The sequence below is a fragment of the Ascidia mentula genome, chromosome 6 (genome assembly GCF_947561715.1).
Source record: "Ascidia mentula chromosome 6, kaAscMent1.1, whole genome shotgun sequence".
NCBI classification, from domain to species: Eukaryota; Metazoa; Chordata; class Ascidiacea; order Phlebobranchia; family Ascidiidae; genus Ascidia; species Ascidia mentula.
Genome location: NC_138571.1, coordinates 16,614,760 through 16,633,138, shown reverse-complemented (window position 1 = coordinate 16,633,138; position 18,379 = coordinate 16,614,760). Strand labels below are relative to the sequence as shown.

At 36.8% G+C, this 18,379-nt stretch overlaps 5 protein-coding genes across 6 annotated transcripts; 1 reads left to right on the top strand and 4 right to left on the bottom strand.

Moving 5' to 3' along the window:
* Positions 1–517: 517 nt before the first annotated feature.
* On the bottom strand, positions 518–3,460 carry LOC145907322 (uncharacterized). Its single transcript, XM_082994745.1, has 11 exons — positions 3,320–3,460; positions 3,023–3,082; positions 2,827–2,917; positions 2,409–2,767; positions 2,208–2,345; positions 1,891–1,982; positions 1,631–1,777; positions 1,442–1,558; positions 1,173–1,260; positions 974–1,101; positions 518–677 (listed from the first exon to the last, which is right to left on the bottom strand). Exons 1-11 carry the CDS (start codon positions 3,371–3,373, stop codon positions 518–520), a joined length of 1,434 nt encoding a protein of 477 aa, XP_082850871.1. The 5' UTR covers positions 3,374–3,460.
* A 550-nt stretch (positions 3,461–4,010) lies between these two features.
* On the bottom strand, positions 4,011–6,156 carry LOC145905932 (40-kDa huntingtin-associated protein-like). Its single transcript, XM_082993261.1, has 9 exons — positions 6,019–6,156; positions 5,715–5,834; positions 5,399–5,558; positions 5,274–5,342; positions 4,973–5,093; positions 4,816–4,887; positions 4,342–4,541; positions 4,230–4,285; positions 4,011–4,150 (listed from the first exon to the last, which is right to left on the bottom strand). Exons 1-9 carry the CDS (start codon positions 6,069–6,071, stop codon positions 4,069–4,071), a joined length of 933 nt encoding a protein of 310 aa, XP_082849387.1. The 5' UTR covers positions 6,072–6,156; the 3' UTR covers positions 4,011–4,068.
* A 1,362-nt stretch (positions 6,157–7,518) lies between these two features.
* On the bottom strand, positions 7,519–12,431 carry LOC145906030 (TOX high mobility group box family member 4-like). 2 transcript variants are annotated; one of them, XM_082993406.1, is made up of 12 exons: positions 12,153–12,431; positions 11,817–11,893; positions 11,163–11,302; positions 10,871–10,976; positions 10,579–10,659; positions 10,225–10,354; positions 9,694–9,977; positions 9,316–9,411; positions 8,938–9,000; positions 8,536–8,628; positions 8,101–8,240; positions 7,519–7,740 (listed from the first exon to the last, which is right to left on the bottom strand). In XM_082993406.1, exons 2-12 carry the CDS (start codon positions 11,817–11,819, stop codon positions 7,686–7,688), a joined length of 1,191 nt encoding a protein of 396 aa, XP_082849532.1. In that variant the 5' UTR covers positions 11,820–11,893; positions 12,153–12,431; the 3' UTR covers positions 7,519–7,685. The 2 variants fall into 2 exon arrangements, with proteins under 2 accessions (XP_082849532.1, XP_082849533.1); XM_082993407.1 differs by having other exon boundaries at positions 9,694–9,974.
* Positions 12,432–15,700: 3,269 nt separating this feature from the next.
* Positions 15,701–17,067, top strand: LOC145906212 (NADH dehydrogenase [ubiquinone] 1 beta subcomplex subunit 9-like). The gene is made up of 4 exons (XM_082993636.1): positions 15,701–15,910; positions 15,970–16,162; positions 16,295–16,450; positions 16,873–17,067. Exons 1-4 carry the CDS (start codon positions 15,792–15,794, stop codon positions 17,011–17,013), a joined length of 609 nt encoding a protein of 202 aa, XP_082849762.1. The 5' UTR covers positions 15,701–15,791; the 3' UTR covers positions 17,014–17,067.
* A 498-nt stretch (positions 17,068–17,565) lies between these two features.
* LOC145906465 (ragulator complex protein LAMTOR2-like) lies at positions 17,566–18,341 on the bottom strand. The gene has a single exon (XM_082993881.1). The coding sequence runs from the start codon at positions 18,287–18,289 to the stop codon at positions 17,906–17,908; it is 384 nt and encodes a 127-aa protein (XP_082850007.1). The 5' UTR covers positions 18,290–18,341; the 3' UTR covers positions 17,566–17,905.
* Positions 18,342–18,379: the final 38 nt, after the last annotated feature.

Sequence of the window (18,379 nt, the reverse complement as noted above, 5' to 3'; positions counted from 1 at the left end):
ACTTACATACAACGAGGGAAAACCATCCCCTCAAGGTAGTGATGTTCCCAGTTCCAAATTATCCGGCCCGACCCCATCCGGATAGTTGTTTATCAAATCCGGCAGACTCCTAACCGTAATTAAAGCGTGTGGTTTACCAGCATGTTAAAAATGGTTTATAACTTAATAAAGATTATGCTTAGTTAAGGTTATGGCGTGCAAAAAATAATAATTTGCAAAACTATGATGTGTTTAGTTGTCGTGGATACTATCTTAATTAACCGGTAAATTACCCGACCGGGTCCGGACACTGAAAATTGGTCAATATCTGGTGCAGAACATCGCTACACTACATCCAGACGAACCTGTGACAATATTTTTCTGTCAAGGTTCTTTAGTAGTTTGTAAAGGGCTTTAAAATTTTTCATTTATACATCCACCCAAAAATTTGGATACATGTGTCTGACAAAGACATATTATTCATACACACACAGAAGAACAAATAAATGTATTGAAATAAAGTATATATGAAAAAAAGTTAACAAGGTTTTGGAAAAAATGCACATGTACGACCATCTTCACGGTGGTTTAAAACTTCAGATAATACAAAGGGCAGTGGATGAACATCATGTGATGACAGTTTTTGAATTTCCTCTATTCCATGGACCACACTCTTGTGTTTTGCAAAGATTTGTAACCTAGTAACACATAACAGTGTGTAATTGTTGCAATTGTCTAATACTAGAAGAGAGTTTTGCACAAAACACATTTTTCATCATCAAAAGCATAACTGTATGAGTAGAAATCCAAAAATACATTTTAAAAGTGTTTTTCTTATATAAATTTACTTGCAATGTTGGAAAAGTGAATAAGGTAGAAAAAATTTTTTTTTTAAATTAATTTCACTTTTGGGTTAAAAATGCAGGTTTAAAATGTTATTTCAAAAAAAATAATGTTCTGAAAAAATCATCGAATGATAATGAGATTTTCTTACAAGGGGTAAAGTTGTTTGCAGCTTGCCCTGCCTGCTATTGCATATTTGCTTTCACCAACATTAAGGACAACATTAAGACACAAGGTTATTCCCTCCACCTCTGCAATCACATGGCAAAACACCAAACTCTACACACACAAGAAAAAACATGATAAAATTGTAAGCTTTAAATAAAAAAAATATATAGACACCCACTGACATCATGATGAATACAATGAAGGACTCGTTTGAGGGATACTGTACTTTCAATTGTGATTTGCTGCAGAAGGGCACCACTTCTGTGGTTCCTGTAAGTACATAGACTACAATTATCCATTTTTTAAAAATATTTTATTTATTTACAGAGAAGCAAACAAAATTAGACGCCGGACAGATAGAGTATCCATATTTCTCAAAGGTCCAGAAAACAAAATTCCGTTTCCCTGGTAACTCAACACCTAGTACCTAGTTGAAGAGAATTAAACTTACCATATGAAAATCTCACTAGCAGAACAACCAAGAAGGCCATTTGGTTGATGATCAATCATTGATAAAGTCAAAATTTCTTTTTCTACTGGCATCATCTCCTTTGCTTTACTGCACCCACTGGTAAATAAAAATAATTCTCACCGTGGAACACTGATAAAAATTATTTTTTTCAAATGGAAAATATCCCACCTTTGTTCGTCCCAGACATATTTTGTTACTTTACCATCACTCACAGCAAATTCATGCTGGTCCAAGGTGGCAATAGCAAGCAGGGTTTTAAGTTTTATATCAAGTGTTTTTAAAGTGACACCAACATCTTTCCTCCAACTGACAAGACTGCAATGCAAAACCAGTTAATTTTTTTAAAAATTGCTTTGAACTTTGCAATGGACTTTAAAACCATAATTTTTCAGCAACAAAAAGCTTTAAGGATAGGAGCATTGACTTACACTATTACTGGTGTTGATTTATTAATGCATAAAACTCTTACATCAGTGGTTTGGTCCTCATCTTCCAAACACACCAGTTCATTGACGTAAAACTGCAATATAGGGAGTTATTAAAAACTTGGACAACATATTTAAAATGGAAACACAACTCACAGGTTTTCTCATAATTCTGAGTATAAATAGACTGGCCCATATTGCTATTAACACTGTCATGTTAAAATAAGACATTTCGACAAAAACTTATGTCATCATCAGTTTGATATTTAAAATGCATTATTCAATTATGTTATATAACTAACCAACAATGTTTTGCTCACCTCTAATGTTTCGCAGCAAACTTTGTTCCAATCTCCATTGCTTTTGTTGTATAAAGTTAAAACGTCCCCACTAGTTACTACAATACAGTCTTTGTTGCACAAAAACAACAAATGTGAATCTTTTTCATCTATGGGTACCTGCAAACACACAGCAAAAAAGTAAGTTAAATTCACATTTACGAAAGTTTCTTGACACCGTACCTTATGTCTGGGTAAATTATTCAAAATCGTATTTTTTGGCAGTGTTGGTGTCACTTGTTTTGTCCATTTCGTTGGATCCGACAGTAGGTTATGTTCACATGTGGAATTTTGAGATGCACATTGGAACAATCTGAAACTTAAAATTGCCGATGGCACACTAAAGTCTGTTGGTGAATTGCAATTCAACTCGTGGAGTAAGAACTTTGGGAACGGGGGGAACAGACTTGGTGATCTCCTTTTCCTTTTGAGTGGAGTTCTTCGCAGAGTTGGAGACTTTATTTCACAGTATGTTGATAAATTTTGGGATGCGACTTCCTTTGATTTTCTGTCACACTGTTTTTCCGTGCATAAAGCTTGCCCTGGAGACAAAATTAAGTTTACTCCACCTACATATTCTGAAAAACTTTATGCAAGCAACCTTCATGTTGGTATTTGCAGTTAGGAACAGGACTAGTACTTTGCAGTTCTTTTGAACACCTTCTGGCTTCTTGCATGCAATAAACTTCACTCTGAAAATAAAATGTAACCCACAATGATGAACATTGGATTGTTCTAAAAAAATAAACAGTTTACAAAAAAAAAATATTCGACTTCGAATAGAACATTTACTGAACTGTTATTTGCCTTTTTGCTGCTTCGTAAATTTCTCTGAGTTCCTCTAACTTGTTCTCTAACTGTAAAAATAAACCTTGGTTAAATAGGTGTGTAATTAATTTTATTTCCATGTAAATAATTGAATTTAGAACAATCACTCTAATCGAACTTAAGTTTTAATAGGAACAGTTTGTTTGTCAACTTCACGTTTTTTGCCATTGGGTCTTTGAAAGAATGCATCAATGAAATAAAATAGTCAATCCCAGTAAGTAAGTCTACATTTCATGTGACTTTAAAAACACAACCAAAAATCATACATGTAACTGAAGGTCTTTGTCAAGATGTCTGCCAGTCTCAAGCCCACTTCTCATTATCTCATCAGTAAAATGTTTATTTTTTTTCTATCACATCAACAAGTGTCATTTTTTTGATATACCTATAAAGTAGTTTATGATGAAAGTTTTAAATATATTGAAAAAATGTGGATATTATTTGTAACAGAAATTTAAAGGACATAAGAAATGCAAATGGTTGACAAAGGTTCCACAAAAAATACACTGAAGCTGATCAGCCGTTGAAAAAAAGATAAACAAAAAATGACCCACACCATTACCACAACAAAATAAACGTTTCAGCGTAAAAATATTGGGTGATTTTTTTTCTTTCTAAAATTCAAATAAATGAAACAAAATATATTGCACAGTGGTGTTGCCACAGTACAGTGCTAGGCAACTAATATTTTCACAGACAAACATTTCTTGTAGAAATGAACTGCTGCCAAAGTCATTCTATGACAAACAGTAAAGTTTGGTACCAAAATCATCGGAACAGATGGTAGCTATTCTCTGTTTTAAGCAAACAAATGTTTACAATCAAAATCTGCACTGCTAATGCACCATCAAAAACAAGTTTTTGTGATATATTTAAAAAACTAAAGCAGTTTTTTGCAGTCTTCAAGGTTGGTCGCCATGATCGCAAATATTATCCTCGATGAAATGCACTGGCCCACAGTGATTCAGTACAATGTCGTGGTACAGGTGAAAATACTGGATCACAACTGTAGCCACTAAAATCCAAGGCCAGCAGGATGTTCGTACTCCTCCAGAATTTTCATGTGAAGATAATTTTGCTCCACGGTAAAATGGCTTCTGCCAAAACAAGAGAAGCGATTTTTAAATCCTTCAAAACTCTCCAGGAGACTCGGAAAACCCAAACTGTGCAATTTACCTTAACTCATTTTGTAGGTATTTAAGTGCAGCAACATCTTTGGCTAGGCATGCAGTCTGCCAAAAAAAAAATTATAATACATTTTTTTTAAATTCCTGCCTATATTTCATACCACAAGCGACTGCATTAAAATAAAACAGTTTTCACTATCATCGGATGCAGATGGGCAAAATCCGTCAGTGTCTTCGCTCCAAATGTACTTCTGCAAAATATTCGAATGCTGTTCCTTGATGTTAATCGGATGGGGATTCAATAACATCATGAGCAAAACAACTGTGTTTTCACATTCACTTTGCTCAGGAAAGCAAGTACCTGTAAAACACCCACAGCTGGTACATATCATTGTGTAACTACTTACATAACCTTCCAAATATCATAAAATAGACACGATCAAGGCTATTGGACGTTATTAAAGAAAGTACCGAACAGAACAGAATGCTAGAATTTTCTTTTGCCAGTTTTAAGAAACCATTACAATAACTATTAATACCACTATCACATGTTGATTTTCAATGATTAAATTAAATCATCAATTAAAGTAAGTTTTGTCAGTGATAGGTCAGTTTTAACATATCAAAAATCTTACTTATTGAAGGGTTCAGGGTCTTCCACACTTCCAGCATCTGCATACCATGATTTAGTGCAGTGTGAAAATCATCTGAGTAAATGTTGTTTTATTACTTGGGTGCAAATTGTTGGCCTATGCCGAGCAACTATAATGCATGCAAACAAACAAGGCATACTTTTCTGAACATGTAGAGACAACAATTTCTTGTGGGTCAAAAAAAGCTGATACGAATTACAGATACTTAATTTCTCACATCTTTGATATTGTAAAATTGCTTTGTCATATTCCATGTTACGCTGCAAATAGAACGGATGAATGCTGGTGTAAAATAGGCTAGACACTTATATCCAAAGTAGTAGTCAATAGTCAAAACTAGCAACATACAAATTACGACAAGTTTCATCAAATTTTGAACTTTTTACTGTGTAATACAAGATTGTTGGGATATCATACAAATGATCAAGTAAGCAACTTACTTCAAACCAAGAACCCAGTTCCCAACATAATCCCAATGCATCTTTTGGCATATCTTTGGCAATGCATATCTAAAACAACATTACACATGGGTACCGTACAACAACTAAGAATGTGGAAAAGTTACCTTAATTACAGTGTCACAGCAAGACAGTGCAGAACACATGTGTTCACTACAGTGGGGACATCGAATTAACGCAACATCTTCATGAGCTTGCAGAAACCGTTTTGCGGCTTCAACTAGATGGTAAATCTCGCCGGAAGAATTTGACATTGATTGTTCACATCTGAAAAAAAAAAAAACTAGAAGCATATTTATAGCACTACAAAAACAAGCTATGTTGAAAAACGCAATGTCGCCAAACAACATCGAAGCATATGTGACTTTTTGAGTTTTTATAAAAAAAATACTAGGAAGGTTTAAATATGTATGACATATATACCTTGCAACTGCCATGTGGCACAATCCTGAATATGCATGGCAAGAATCATTGGCCAGTGTTTTAGCAATCTGTGTGAATTCATCGCTTGCTTCAGCAAAATTTGGTTTCTTCATAAAGCGCCTATAAAAAATAAGTATGCACAGTATCTGTGATATGAGAGTGCATCAAAAAATGGAATATTATGCAGCATGAGACATGCTATGTAGGCCTATACAAAGTTAAACAACACACAAATATAACACAAGCAAGGTATGCAATTGTACAATAAACTGGGTTGTAACTAAATAAAAAGCATCCTGCTTACTTCTTTAATTTAGTGGAAACATTTTTGTAAGATATCATAAAATCTTGCGCCATTGCCGCCTTGTTGCTGCTTTCCAAATCAGTTAATTACTTCACAGAAAAAATAACGCAATGGGAATTATTTTTTGTTTACGAGACGGTGCCTAAAACAAAATATCCAATTAAAATTGTTTACTCAACAATTAAAACTACGACTAAAGCGAAATAACACTGGATTGATTTGAGTTGACTCCGAACGTATTGAAGTCTGAAGGCCAAGGAGTCGCGGGAAATCGGGTTATCTGTATCTACTAGAGCGTCAACAATGGGTCTGACGTCACGGTCCTGTATGTAAAGATGGGCCGAAAGTTACATTGGTTTAGAATAATAGAAATTCTTCAGTAAAACGAATGCAGCGCATCAAAAAATCCTTTTGCGGAAAAAAAAAGCGCACACCAAAGCCATGTAACCGCCAGACGCGCTGTTGATGCCGTTAATTCCAGACGTTTTTCCTTTTGGTGCTCAATACGCATATTCCACGACAATTTCTGCTTTGTCTAAACCCGAAATTTTCTCAAACAAGGAGTTACTGCTGCACCAAACACGGTTTATGAAGGAACTATACTTCAAAACACGGTTATGAAGGAACTACTATCTAATCTAAACCAATGCATTTTCAGCCGATCTTTATCTGCAGCAGTGTGACGTCAGGTACATTATTGACGCGAAAAAGTCGGAACCATGATTTTTTCCCTGGATTCGGATAAACATGTCACAAACATTTTTTTTTGTTAAAATAAACCAAAAACAATATCTTGTTCGTTGCCGTAATATCTCCGCTACACGCTTTGTGTAACAGAAAGTATCCCACCTATCCCTATTCTTGCTTTTGTTGATGCTTTTCTTTTCAAAACTGGGGTTCATCGAAGGTTGGAGTTCGCCATAAAAACATTCACCCCATATGTTTTTACCTCATTACATGGCGCAATAATTTCGTATGTCGCAAAAATGCAAATCATGGGAAAATCCCAGCCTGCAGCGAATAGAATTTTGGAATTACCCATTTAAATTTTACGCCCGCAAGTCATCCTCGGTATTCCTATTAAATTCCTAATCAATCTATTTACAGAAGCCACTTATTATGAAATGTATGGCATGGCAAAGATGGCTAAATTTACCAGTACCGTGTAAATGTCTTTGAAATTATCTTGCATTCCCTTCATTCTTCTCAGAAAGGTGACAAGTAAACCAGCGAGATACATTCTCATCGTCCTTAAGTGGTGTTCCAAAAATCTTTTGTCCAACAGATTCACATCAAGAGAATTGAGATGGAAGTACCTACCCCTTGCCTAACCCCATATAATCAAACAAAATGTGTGCATAAGCAAGTTTGTGTGTCACCTGTTGCTATAATCGAAACGTATGGACTGTGTTACCCCTTTTTCCGCTTTGTTTTTTTCTTGAAAAATCAAACTTTTCGTTTCAAACACCAAACGTACTTCTAACACACAATATGGCGAGAATTTATTGGCAATCGCCAAAGCGAAAAGAAGTCGCCAACAAATACATTCGTCGGTTTCTATCATCGATCGTCATTCCCCCCCTTCAGAAATGAACTAAATAAAGTGTTTAATGCACAAATGGCAGTATGTGGTAACAACATTCAGGTCGAAATCCTCCTTTTCTCCATTAATTCACCGACGCGCTCACGTTTCTTGCCGAAACCCAGGCATCGAATACATCCCTGGATAAAATTAAGAACAGGTATAAAAAACGAGATACCGACTGCCCAAATAACACAAATTATGTAAAGCCAGAACTCCGTGTGTATATTCTATTGCATTATGATATAGAGCAGGAGTGAGCAAGTTTTTTAATGCCACGTGTCAGTTTACAATTTACGTCAAAATTTTATTGCGTTACAACGTATTTGCGCACAACAAAATATGGAGATTTTTTCCCTCATGGTATGAATTTTCAATTTTAAATTCCCAGCCCTTGTATAAACTCAATACTAGGCGTGTCAAAAATAAACACCACCACTGACATTCAAAATATCCATAGTTGTTTTGTGATTATAAAATGATTAGAATGCTATACATACCTGCAGTGGTTAGCGACACATTCGTTCGAGCAATACTCTTTGCTCCATTGTGGGTTGGAGACGGCCACATTATTGCATCCCTCCCGAATGCAATACATTACTGGGTCGTGATCAACTGGAATTAACCCTGGATCTCTCTCCTGCAACCGTAAGGTTGTAAAGTTAAATTAGTTTCTTGGCTGCAAAGGTTTACTTTGTAGTATTCTGTTTAACTGTGTTGCGTAGTAGTTTCATGTTGTAATATTATTATTATTATTATCTTATTTCGAAACATGGTTATGTCGTAACACATACATGGTTATGTCGTAACAAGAGAAAATGGTTATGTCGTAACACATCCATTTAACACAACCACCTGATGATGGCGAATAGTACGACAAAACAGTGCGCGAATGCATTTTTAACCCATAAATAGCATGTTTAACTGAGGCTTACCAATGCAAGGATCGGGCTGCTTGTCAAATCAATGTACTCCACACCACCAGTTACACAATTTAACTGTTTCGGAGCGGAAACTTCGGAAGTTAACTAAACAAAATAGATACAGACATGACAAGATGTCGGGATTTTAAATTAGATCCAGAATAGGTGACAACTTCTTAACATATGTAGGTTTGTGATCTGTCCTTTTGGCACAATCAAACGTAATTTTTATTTACCGACTTTGCTATTCAGCTTGTCAAGCTTAGTTGAATATTAGGTGAAATTACGTTTGATTGTGCCAGAAGGACAGATTAGAAAAAAATAATATGTCTAGCAGCAACAGTAACATAATTTAGGTTTGTGATTACAAACTTTGTTCTTAGTGTCAGTGAGTACCAACAGAATAAGCTTCACCTCATTTTCCTGTGCGATCATCTGAAGAATTGGTTGGATGCTTATTTGTGGTGAACCAACATTCTGAAATGAGTTTTCAAGTGTAAAAATTATAACTAAACATGTGGCATAGACTGCAAGTTATATACGCATCGTGTGCCTCAAAATTTTGATAACAAAGAATATAGAAAGGTTTACAGAATAGTAAGTTTAGTTGTTTATAACAGACATAAGGCATTGGTGACATGAAAAAATTAAGACTCAACATGCCTCAGAGGCTGTTATATGAGCATCAGATGAAAAAGCTCCTAATTTATTGTTTGATAGGAGATAAAAGAACGCTTCAAAGGACAAATTTGAGATGCTAGTAATAGAAAATATATAAATGTATTCATTCACCTCGTTCCTGGTGTCAGATTGTGTAACAACTGGTCGCAGCATGTCAGCCATTTTGATTATTCGTGTTCCTGATTGTGAGTTTGTGATTGAGGCCGCCTAATATTTTTTTTTGAAAAAAAAAACAATTTTCATAAAACATACAACACAGCATGGTGGGTTTCCAACAACAAAACAGAACCACTTTATGTCAAAGTTATGAAGGTGTAGTTTCTAAATTTCAGTGTTGGTGTTTGTATTCAAGTTTCTGTAGCATGTATGCTATTATTAAGATCACAAAATTCAAGAAGTGAACAGCATGTAAATTTGTTACTACTAAACTCGTGACTGCACACCTGTAAGAATTTTTATTTCATGCATTCAAGTGTTAACTTGCTTCACCTGGCTCGCTGGCAAAACTTTGATGATTTGACCAGGCTTGTTGGGAAGAAAGGCGACTGGTGAAATAGCTTTGGGAACGATGCTTCTAAGCTGGATCGGAGGTGGAATGACTCCCGCGGCACCAGGGGATATCTGGACAGAGGCAGTGGCCTGTCCGTTTGTGGTTGCCAAGGACATCGGAACCAACAAAGGGGATGGGGCCCTTGCATTGTTCATCTGTCCGTCGGAGGGAAGTGACGACAAATTCGTCTCTGGAATTTGTTGCAATGAAGCAGGCCATTCTGCTGATAAAAAAAATCAAGTTCAAAATTGTGGGAAAAAAACGAGTCCGTAATTGTAGCAGAATCCAGTACTCGATGGTGCAGATTTTATCAGAGTAAGCGACTGAAAATGCCAATGCCAGAAAAATCCACTTTTCAGGTGTTTATAATAAATTAGCTGACATTCTTCCGAATTTGTTTGTTTCAGGCAAATTAATTGTGGAGTTAAAAATATCTCTGTACTGATGTTTTTTAATGTAAATAAACCAACTTTTTAAAGTGGTTGGTGGTGCCATCTGCAGTTTTGGCATTGGTGGAAGGGAGGATTGGCTATTTTCAGCCATTTTCCCTTTAAGAACAGACAACGGTTGGCCATCTTCATCATCAGCATCTAATCCACCCTGAGTTACAACAACTTTTTAAAATCTCAAAACATTTGGTGTAGGCTTAAATTAACAGTTACAAAAACATTGAAAAGTACTATTTCAAAAAACAAACAAAACTAACTTCTCAAAATGTTGGCATATACAGTTTTGGGGAAATAAAAAATACTTAAACTGATATACCCATTTATCTTCACAAACAACAACAAAATAATGTGGAGATATATTGTCAAGATTCTTACCCTGGACACCAAGTTTGCACGAAAAGCTGCAAGTTGCTTCAGGTAGTCACGTTTCGCTGATTCAGTCTTTTGCTTGTAAACCTGTTGACAGAACATTGTCAAGAGTTTTTTTTTAAACACATGTATGTTTTAACATAAATTACCCAAATTAAATATTTTTTAAACTACATGCAAAAAAACGTGTTCCCAACTCTTTGTTATACGTTTGTCCTTACACTATGTACAATGACATGGTGCTTATGGGTGCTTAAAAACAGATATTTTATGTAACATATAGACATATTTTTGTCACCTGTTTGGCTTCTTCACTAAGGCTGTCCCACATTGAAGCAACTATTTTTGAAATTTCCCCAAATGTTGCATTTGGATTTTCAGCTTTAATTGCTGCTTGTGTATCTCTGCAAACACAAATCAGTCATATAATGATGTGCATTATCTCTGGACATGCTTGGGAATGGAAAAGATGCTGCACAAAGTGCACAAACTGACAGTGTCAGGCTGCTATGTTGAGTACTTAATGCGATAGCAAACCAAAAAAACAATCTTCTTGTTGTAAAAAGTACAAACTGTATAACAAGACATACCTGAAAAAGAGAGCATAGGCAGACACTGGCTTCTGGGGTTCATTTGCTCCCTTTTTCTTTCTCTTCTTTGGTCCTCTTTTTTTACTCTCTGGATCAACCTCAGTGTAGTCCTGCTCTGGGCTAGAGGCAGAGTCAATATCCTAAAAACAGCATTTTTGTTTCATTGGCACATAAATAGTTTACCAGCAAAATTCTATTTGATTTTACTTTACCCAGCATATTCAGGGTTTGATGTGGGCCTAAGTCGTTAACCTTTATGGTTTTATCAGTGCCCATGCCATTTTATTTATTTCGTGTGTATTGTTAAACCATGTAGTAGATTTTTGCGCAAAGTAACAAATGATTAAATTTGATCTAAGACATTCAATTTACTATCAAAGAATTATGTACAGAACAATTACTGATAGTTTAGTAATGTGTGAATAAATAACATAAATAAGACAAAGAAGATTGGACTTCCCACTCCAAAGATTGTTTATTGCTATCAAGTTGAAAAGACTAGAAACTTTACAGTAAAGTATGGTAACTCTACAACTAACACTTATCACAGTAAAGAGCCACTCACTGCACCTATATCATTGGACTTACAACACTAACATAACATTATATATACCTAATTCTGATTAATGTACACAAATGAGTAACAAAAAATACCATTGTTCGAAAGTTTCCTCTTGGTCTTTTCAAGGAATATGGTGGACCACCAGATAACCTTCCATTCAGCAAAAGGTCTGCAAAGAGAAAATTCTTTAATCATCATCTAAATCATGCACAATTTTACAGAACTGTTAACTTCTACTGTCAGGCCAGATACAACCAATGTCGCACACTGTGGATAATCTACATTTTGTCAATTTTATCAGCAATCTTAGAAGAAAAAATTATACATTATACACATAAAACGTTAGGTAGTCCTCGCAATCAACATCTGTGTAGCTTATAAACTTCCCAATTGGGAAGGGTAACACAATTAATACAGTTACTGCTAACCTTTTCTTGGAATGTTTGGCAAGTAAGATGGTGAGTTATTGAAGATTCTCTCGTTGTATGTAACTTGGGTTTCGGCTTTTGGATGTGTAGAAACCTATGTACAAGATATTTTATTTGGCTCCACTGCCATGCACATTGTTTCTCAAGTCCACAGTAACAGTTTACTTGCTTGTGCTTTTCTACCACCTATAGTAATGGTTAACAATTTTTCACATCAAAGTGGCTTCAAATTACAATAAAATGCAAACAAAAACAAACAAGGCCAAGACGTCGCAAACATTCCATACGCACGCGCAATAAGGAATGAAAGCCTGCAGGGGATTACCCTTGTGGTATTTATTTTTGAAAGCCGTCGACCCGTGGCATTATTATTTTGTGTTTTAATGCAAAAGCTAGGTCAATATATAATTACTCATGTTAATTGTTCTAAGTTGAATGTGTTCGATGGGCAGAAAGGATAGTTAGAATTGCATTTTATCTGATGACGTTAGCGACTATGAACATAGAGATCAGTGGTTGCCATGCTTTTATTAAAAACTCTGTACATTTTGAATCTGTTTTTATATAGTTTCGCAAACTTCCAAATTATAGGACGAAAACTGCAATTCCTTTTCGCAATATTTGTGGAAAGCTTTTTACACGATAAATATAATTCTTTTAACGGAGAAGTCGGCTAGGTTAAAAAGGTGTTCACTTTTACATACCTGGCCCATACAGTTTGTGGGAACCGAACCTAGGGAATAGTAACAAGCACTCATCGCATTGTTATTGTTGTTTGTGTTGACAAACTGACAGTTCTGCGGCACTGATCTAAGGTCGTGTTGCATTTGTCCACTAACAACGCAAGAAGCTTCGATCTGGCAACACCTATCTGTGTAGCACTGATTGCCAAAGTTGGGACCAGTGGTCGATGGTTGGTGATGCTGGCTATATCCTTGGAAGTTGGGGTAGGTCTGATACTGGCCTTGAACAGTGCTGTAACTATTTTGGTTGTACTGCCCAATGCCCGCGTACGCGTGGTTCTCGTGGCTAACGGCAGACGACATCGGTACGTTTTGAAGATAATCACCTTGCCCTACATATTCAATCAGACCACTGTTTTCATTCGACATGGTATTTTGATCTATACAATTGCTTCTGTAACAATAACACAACTTCAGTTACAAATACGGAAGTGAGTGACACTACTGAGACGCAAGCGCGAACGTAATCTAGCTCTGTAGTTTAAAAATCTGGGTAAAGGGTTGTGAAATACGTCATATAGAACTTTCTTACTTAAGCACACCAGGCGTTCGTCAACTGTCATAACTTCAAGGTCCGCTCTGATTTTATTGAAAATAATCCGCAAATCTGACGGTGACAACGTTAAACTTGTTTCACGTTATACCTTCGGTGAAAATTGCTAACTAAAATAAAACAATAGTGTCACTGCGATAACTCTCAATCTGAAGCAGCACGTTGCTTCGTGTACCTGCGCGAAATATATTCTCTTCCCGGAATCAACGCCGAAGCACGCGATTCGGCGCCGAAACGGCAGCTGTCGTTTTGCGAGAGAGTTAAATTTACCACCACACTTTTTTTCGCGAAAAAAGCACAGAGTCTGATGGCATATGGCGCCGTAGATAAGATTGTTTGCGCTCCCTTTCATCTTGCGTCTGCATTTTCCGAACTGGAGGGGAGCCGAGGCGAGGGGCCACACACGGACGGTTCCTCGTTGTAATCTGCGTTGACACTGCGTCGTTAATCGCGGTGGCACGCTTCCTAAAACTTGGAAATAGGCGGTTTTCATTATAGGCACCTTGTTCAAAATGCCGTGCTTTACTAGGTGTATGAACGTTCGCGGTCAATTATGCCTGATGCGCATATCAGCAAAAACCTTCTGCTTCTCGCTACAATATGGCTGAACGTATGGTTTGCGAACTGCTGTTAGTAATTTTTTCCATTTTCGGTAAATGATTGCTGGAAGAAAAGCAGTTAAGATTCGCGTTCAGGTTTTTATCTGCCGCAAGAGACCAATTTGTATGTTTCGCGAAACATCGAAAAAGTGATCAAGGTGATTTAAAATCACTCGCACGGTTTCCGAACCATACACGAGGAACACCAAAAATAAAATAAAAAACGGATTTAATCTGATTTATAGTTTATATACAAGTGACAGCCGTTACGCCGGATGCAAAACTTACAGTGAGAAATTTGCAATCGATATAAATATGATAAATAATTCAGAGTTCGGCGATGCGTGACGAGGCACCTGCCCCTTTGCCGGCAGGTGCAAGAATGACGAAGCTATCATTATGAACGGCGCCACGACGGCGTCCGCCGCCCCGGGTTCCATTGAAAACAAACACACACCCGGCGTATTATCGTCTATAGTTAAATAAACAAAATCAAATATGATTTCGTGTCGCGCTTTCGGCTTAAAGGTGCCTCTTCTAATCGCGATGTCGTGGAAGAAGTTCGTGAATTTGATTGGTTTGCAGACTTTTTCAATGGCGTATCATGGGCGTGACGTGATGAATACGAAGCAATAAAGTGCATTGACCCGATATAGCTTGTCGTTGCGACGAAGGTCATAAATTTTCGCCGCTAAATTGTTTAACGGGCCACACGGTGGATTTCAAACCTTTCTTTACATTTTTCGCTTGCTCCATGTCTCCTTGGTTGTTGATGACAAACGAGTTTTCGGAGACGGCATATGGTCGAAATATGTTCAGCGTGTCATGGACATGTCTTGTCTGGCTTCGCATTAAAAGTTGCAATGAAGAAAAAACACAGTTAATTCTCATGCCCAATTACGCCACAGGCGTTACCATTATTTGTCGAGTTTTAGAAGGGCGTCTTGTTGGTGTTTGACACAATCAACGCCGTCCCATTGAATCAATCACAATTATTTTTTGCACATTTCATTACTACTGTTCAGTTTGTCTCTGAGAAGGCAATGACACGATTTGGCCTAAGCTGAAATATTTATAGTAAAGCTCGTTTATTGTTTGTTTACCCTCACGATGGACAGTTTTATTATATTTCAATGTTTGGATTTTAGAGCCCTGAGCCCTTCGGTGCATTAGCGCAGAGCATTTTTTTGGGGGGGTGGGCAAGAAACCATCAAAAATTTATTGTAGCATTGTGGCCATAAAGATGTCACTGTATAAATCACATTCCGATTTATTGCTATTATTGACCGAGGGGTATTTTTAGCTTTGTACAACTTTGGCTATAATTCTGAGAATAAAAGGCTATGTGTTATAGAAAAAATTCCCTTCAAAAACTTGCTTGCATTTCGTGTTCCGTGAGTATGAGCAAAAGAAAATCAGACGAGCGGTTGAACCAGATATTTTTTATTTGTGGTTTGGGCGTATGGGACATTTGTCATGTTGTGTCATCAAAACTGCTTTGGACACATACAAACTCAAACTTGCTTTGAACACATAGTTATTGCAAAATATTAGATTAAAACACGGGCACTTTTAAAACCCTCGAAGGGAAAATAAACTTTGTTGCCTTGCGTTCCTAGCGGTGAGTTTGTAAAAATCCACCTTTGACATTTCGTTTTCGTTGATGTGATACAAAGTTTTGCAGGGTTGTACATGTATTTACGTGACATAGTTTTCTTGCAAAACTTCATGTAAAAGTACAAGGATGGCAAACGTAGTGCCCGCGGGTTCCTTGTACAAATTTGTGTCCCACAAGCGGAAAGTTCTGGCGCTTTACAAAAAAGCTCAGCGACACCTGGATTGTTATTGCGCCGGTAAAGACAGGTAAGGAATTGAGAGATGTTACACGGTGCTTATATAATAACGAAACGTGTTCCATTTAGGGCTGTCTATGCATACGAACGAACGCTGTTGCGCGCCCGGTTCGACAAACATAAAAATGAACCAGACCCCGAGAAGGCCACTCAGTTGCTTCGACTGGGAGAGGAAGAGTTTTGGGAAAATCAGCATCCAGATCCATATGTGATTCCGAATGAACCTGAAGGAGTAACATGGCAAAGGTTTGACAAGTACAAGGTAAATAGAAACATATGAAAATTTGAAGGTTATTTTATGTTGTTGTTGTGCATGTTAATTTATAATTGTGTGATTTTTAAGAGACTTATTTCAATGGACACATTTTCTTCAATTTCCCTAACCTAATTCCAGGTACCTCTGAGTTACATGAATGAATGGTATCCAAAGCAGAAGGCAATGTTTCCCGATTATTTTGCTAAAAAGGATAAGTGGTACGAGGTAAGACATGAAACCTGGGCAGGTGAAATGAATTGGCTGAAAGAATGGGACCAGAAGAACATTGAAAATGTTAGTATATTTTTTGTACCTTGTGTTTTCTGACCTAATGATGATGGCCAGGCTTTGTTTACTTGCGGATTGACACAAAGGCTAATTTTTCCCAAAACTAAATACATTTCAAATCAAAATAAATCATGTCGTTTCTAGTTCAGAAATAATATATGCCACATGCTAAGGCAGGATCACTCCCAGCTCTTTTAGATTGGTTGCTAGATCTCAGGTCTGGTGTGACTGGGGTTCTCAGTTCAACCCTACCCAGGGGCAATATTTTTTTCCCATCTCGCTAAGATTTACTTTTGAACTTGAATGTAAACACATCGTTTCTGTTGTCAAACATGCTTAAAAATTCAAATATTAATGCAGCCCCAGTGCATTTTGGTCTTGACATGAACAATAATTTTGCACATTAATGATCTGTCATTATGTTTCAGGGAATTTCGGTGACCGACCAAATGCCGGCAGCCAAAGAAAAAGATGGTTACCCTCCATTTTGGTGGAGATCTGTGACACGCCCCTTGGAAAGACCAAAGTATATGGATTGGTTTCCGAATGGAGGGGATGATTACTTCTGATTATGTCCCAAGTCGAGCTATTTGTTTCCTTTAAATTAAACTTTATGTGAAAAATTGGTGTGTGTGAAAAAATCACTTTGTGAAATATGAGAAAAAGTATCCTTTGAAGGTGTCCCAGTCTAAAGTGGTATTGGAGATACACATTTTAGATTTATAAGCCTCATACAATGTATGATTCAAGTTGCAGTCTGTCCATTAAAAGCTTGCTTTAAGACAGGAACAATGACAACAAATACTTGGAACAATCAGTCAAATACATTTAAAAAGCTTATGTCCAATTTGGATGTAAAAGTTATATTTTTAAGCAGATGTTTTACTATATATTTTTTTGTTGTAGCATGAAATGAAGATTTGAACAACGTAGGGCAGTGATAGTTCACCGTCTGTGTCTGACCCATATATCTGCCAATCTAAGTGAACACAATCTGCCTTGATGTGCATAAACAGTACATCACTATCAAACATTATAATTAGTTTGATTTTTGAAACAATAATAGTGATTGAAAAACAGTTTACTTATTCAGCTTGATACAATATAACAGGCAACAGGTGAAAACAAAACAATACCTAATGCCAAGCACATTTGTACCAGAAGAATCTCTACTAACAATTGTAAAATTGTTATTTTATATGTTCACAATCACCAACCCAAGTGGTATTTCAAGATATATTAAATAATATTATTGCAAATATAAAATAATGGCTGACAAGTTTTTTTTAAATATTGTTAGCACAGCACTGTGAGATTGACAAATGAGTACAAACCACTCTTCTTTTCCAAAGAGACTGTCAAGCAACAAAAAAAAACAACATTAAAAATGCTCAAGCTTTTGGGAAGCATGGGGGGTCATACATAATAGTACAGCGGTCAAAACAGACACATAAATGTACATTAAGAAGCTGTTAGATTGGCGAGGGGGGCATTAAGGAATGTGGCCATTGCATTTATTTTTGCCCGCAGAATTCCAAGTCCAACAGTTTTGTCAGCAAACATACACAGCAGAACTCCACTTGCTCCCGCCTTTTGCACGGCCACCAGGCCAGTCTCACAGGATGCCAGAAAGCAATTCATATTGTCCTCTGTCATGGCATTGTGTCTGTTGTTTTCGTATGCAAGCCAGATGTTGCTGGAAATAGTTGCCTTAACGCGAACGGCACTGTCACCATGTCCGGAAAATGCTACCAGCGCTCCTTGCGAATTGACCAAAAGCGTTGTGAAGACTCCGCCAGAATTAGCCTGGTCAAGCAATTTAGTTAAATCGGCAGGGTTAAGCATTGTTACAACCTTATAACGCTGTGATCCTGCAAAAAAACGCTGCAAAGTTTGTTGGAACCTACCGTCAAGCAAAGCTCAGCCTTTTATAAA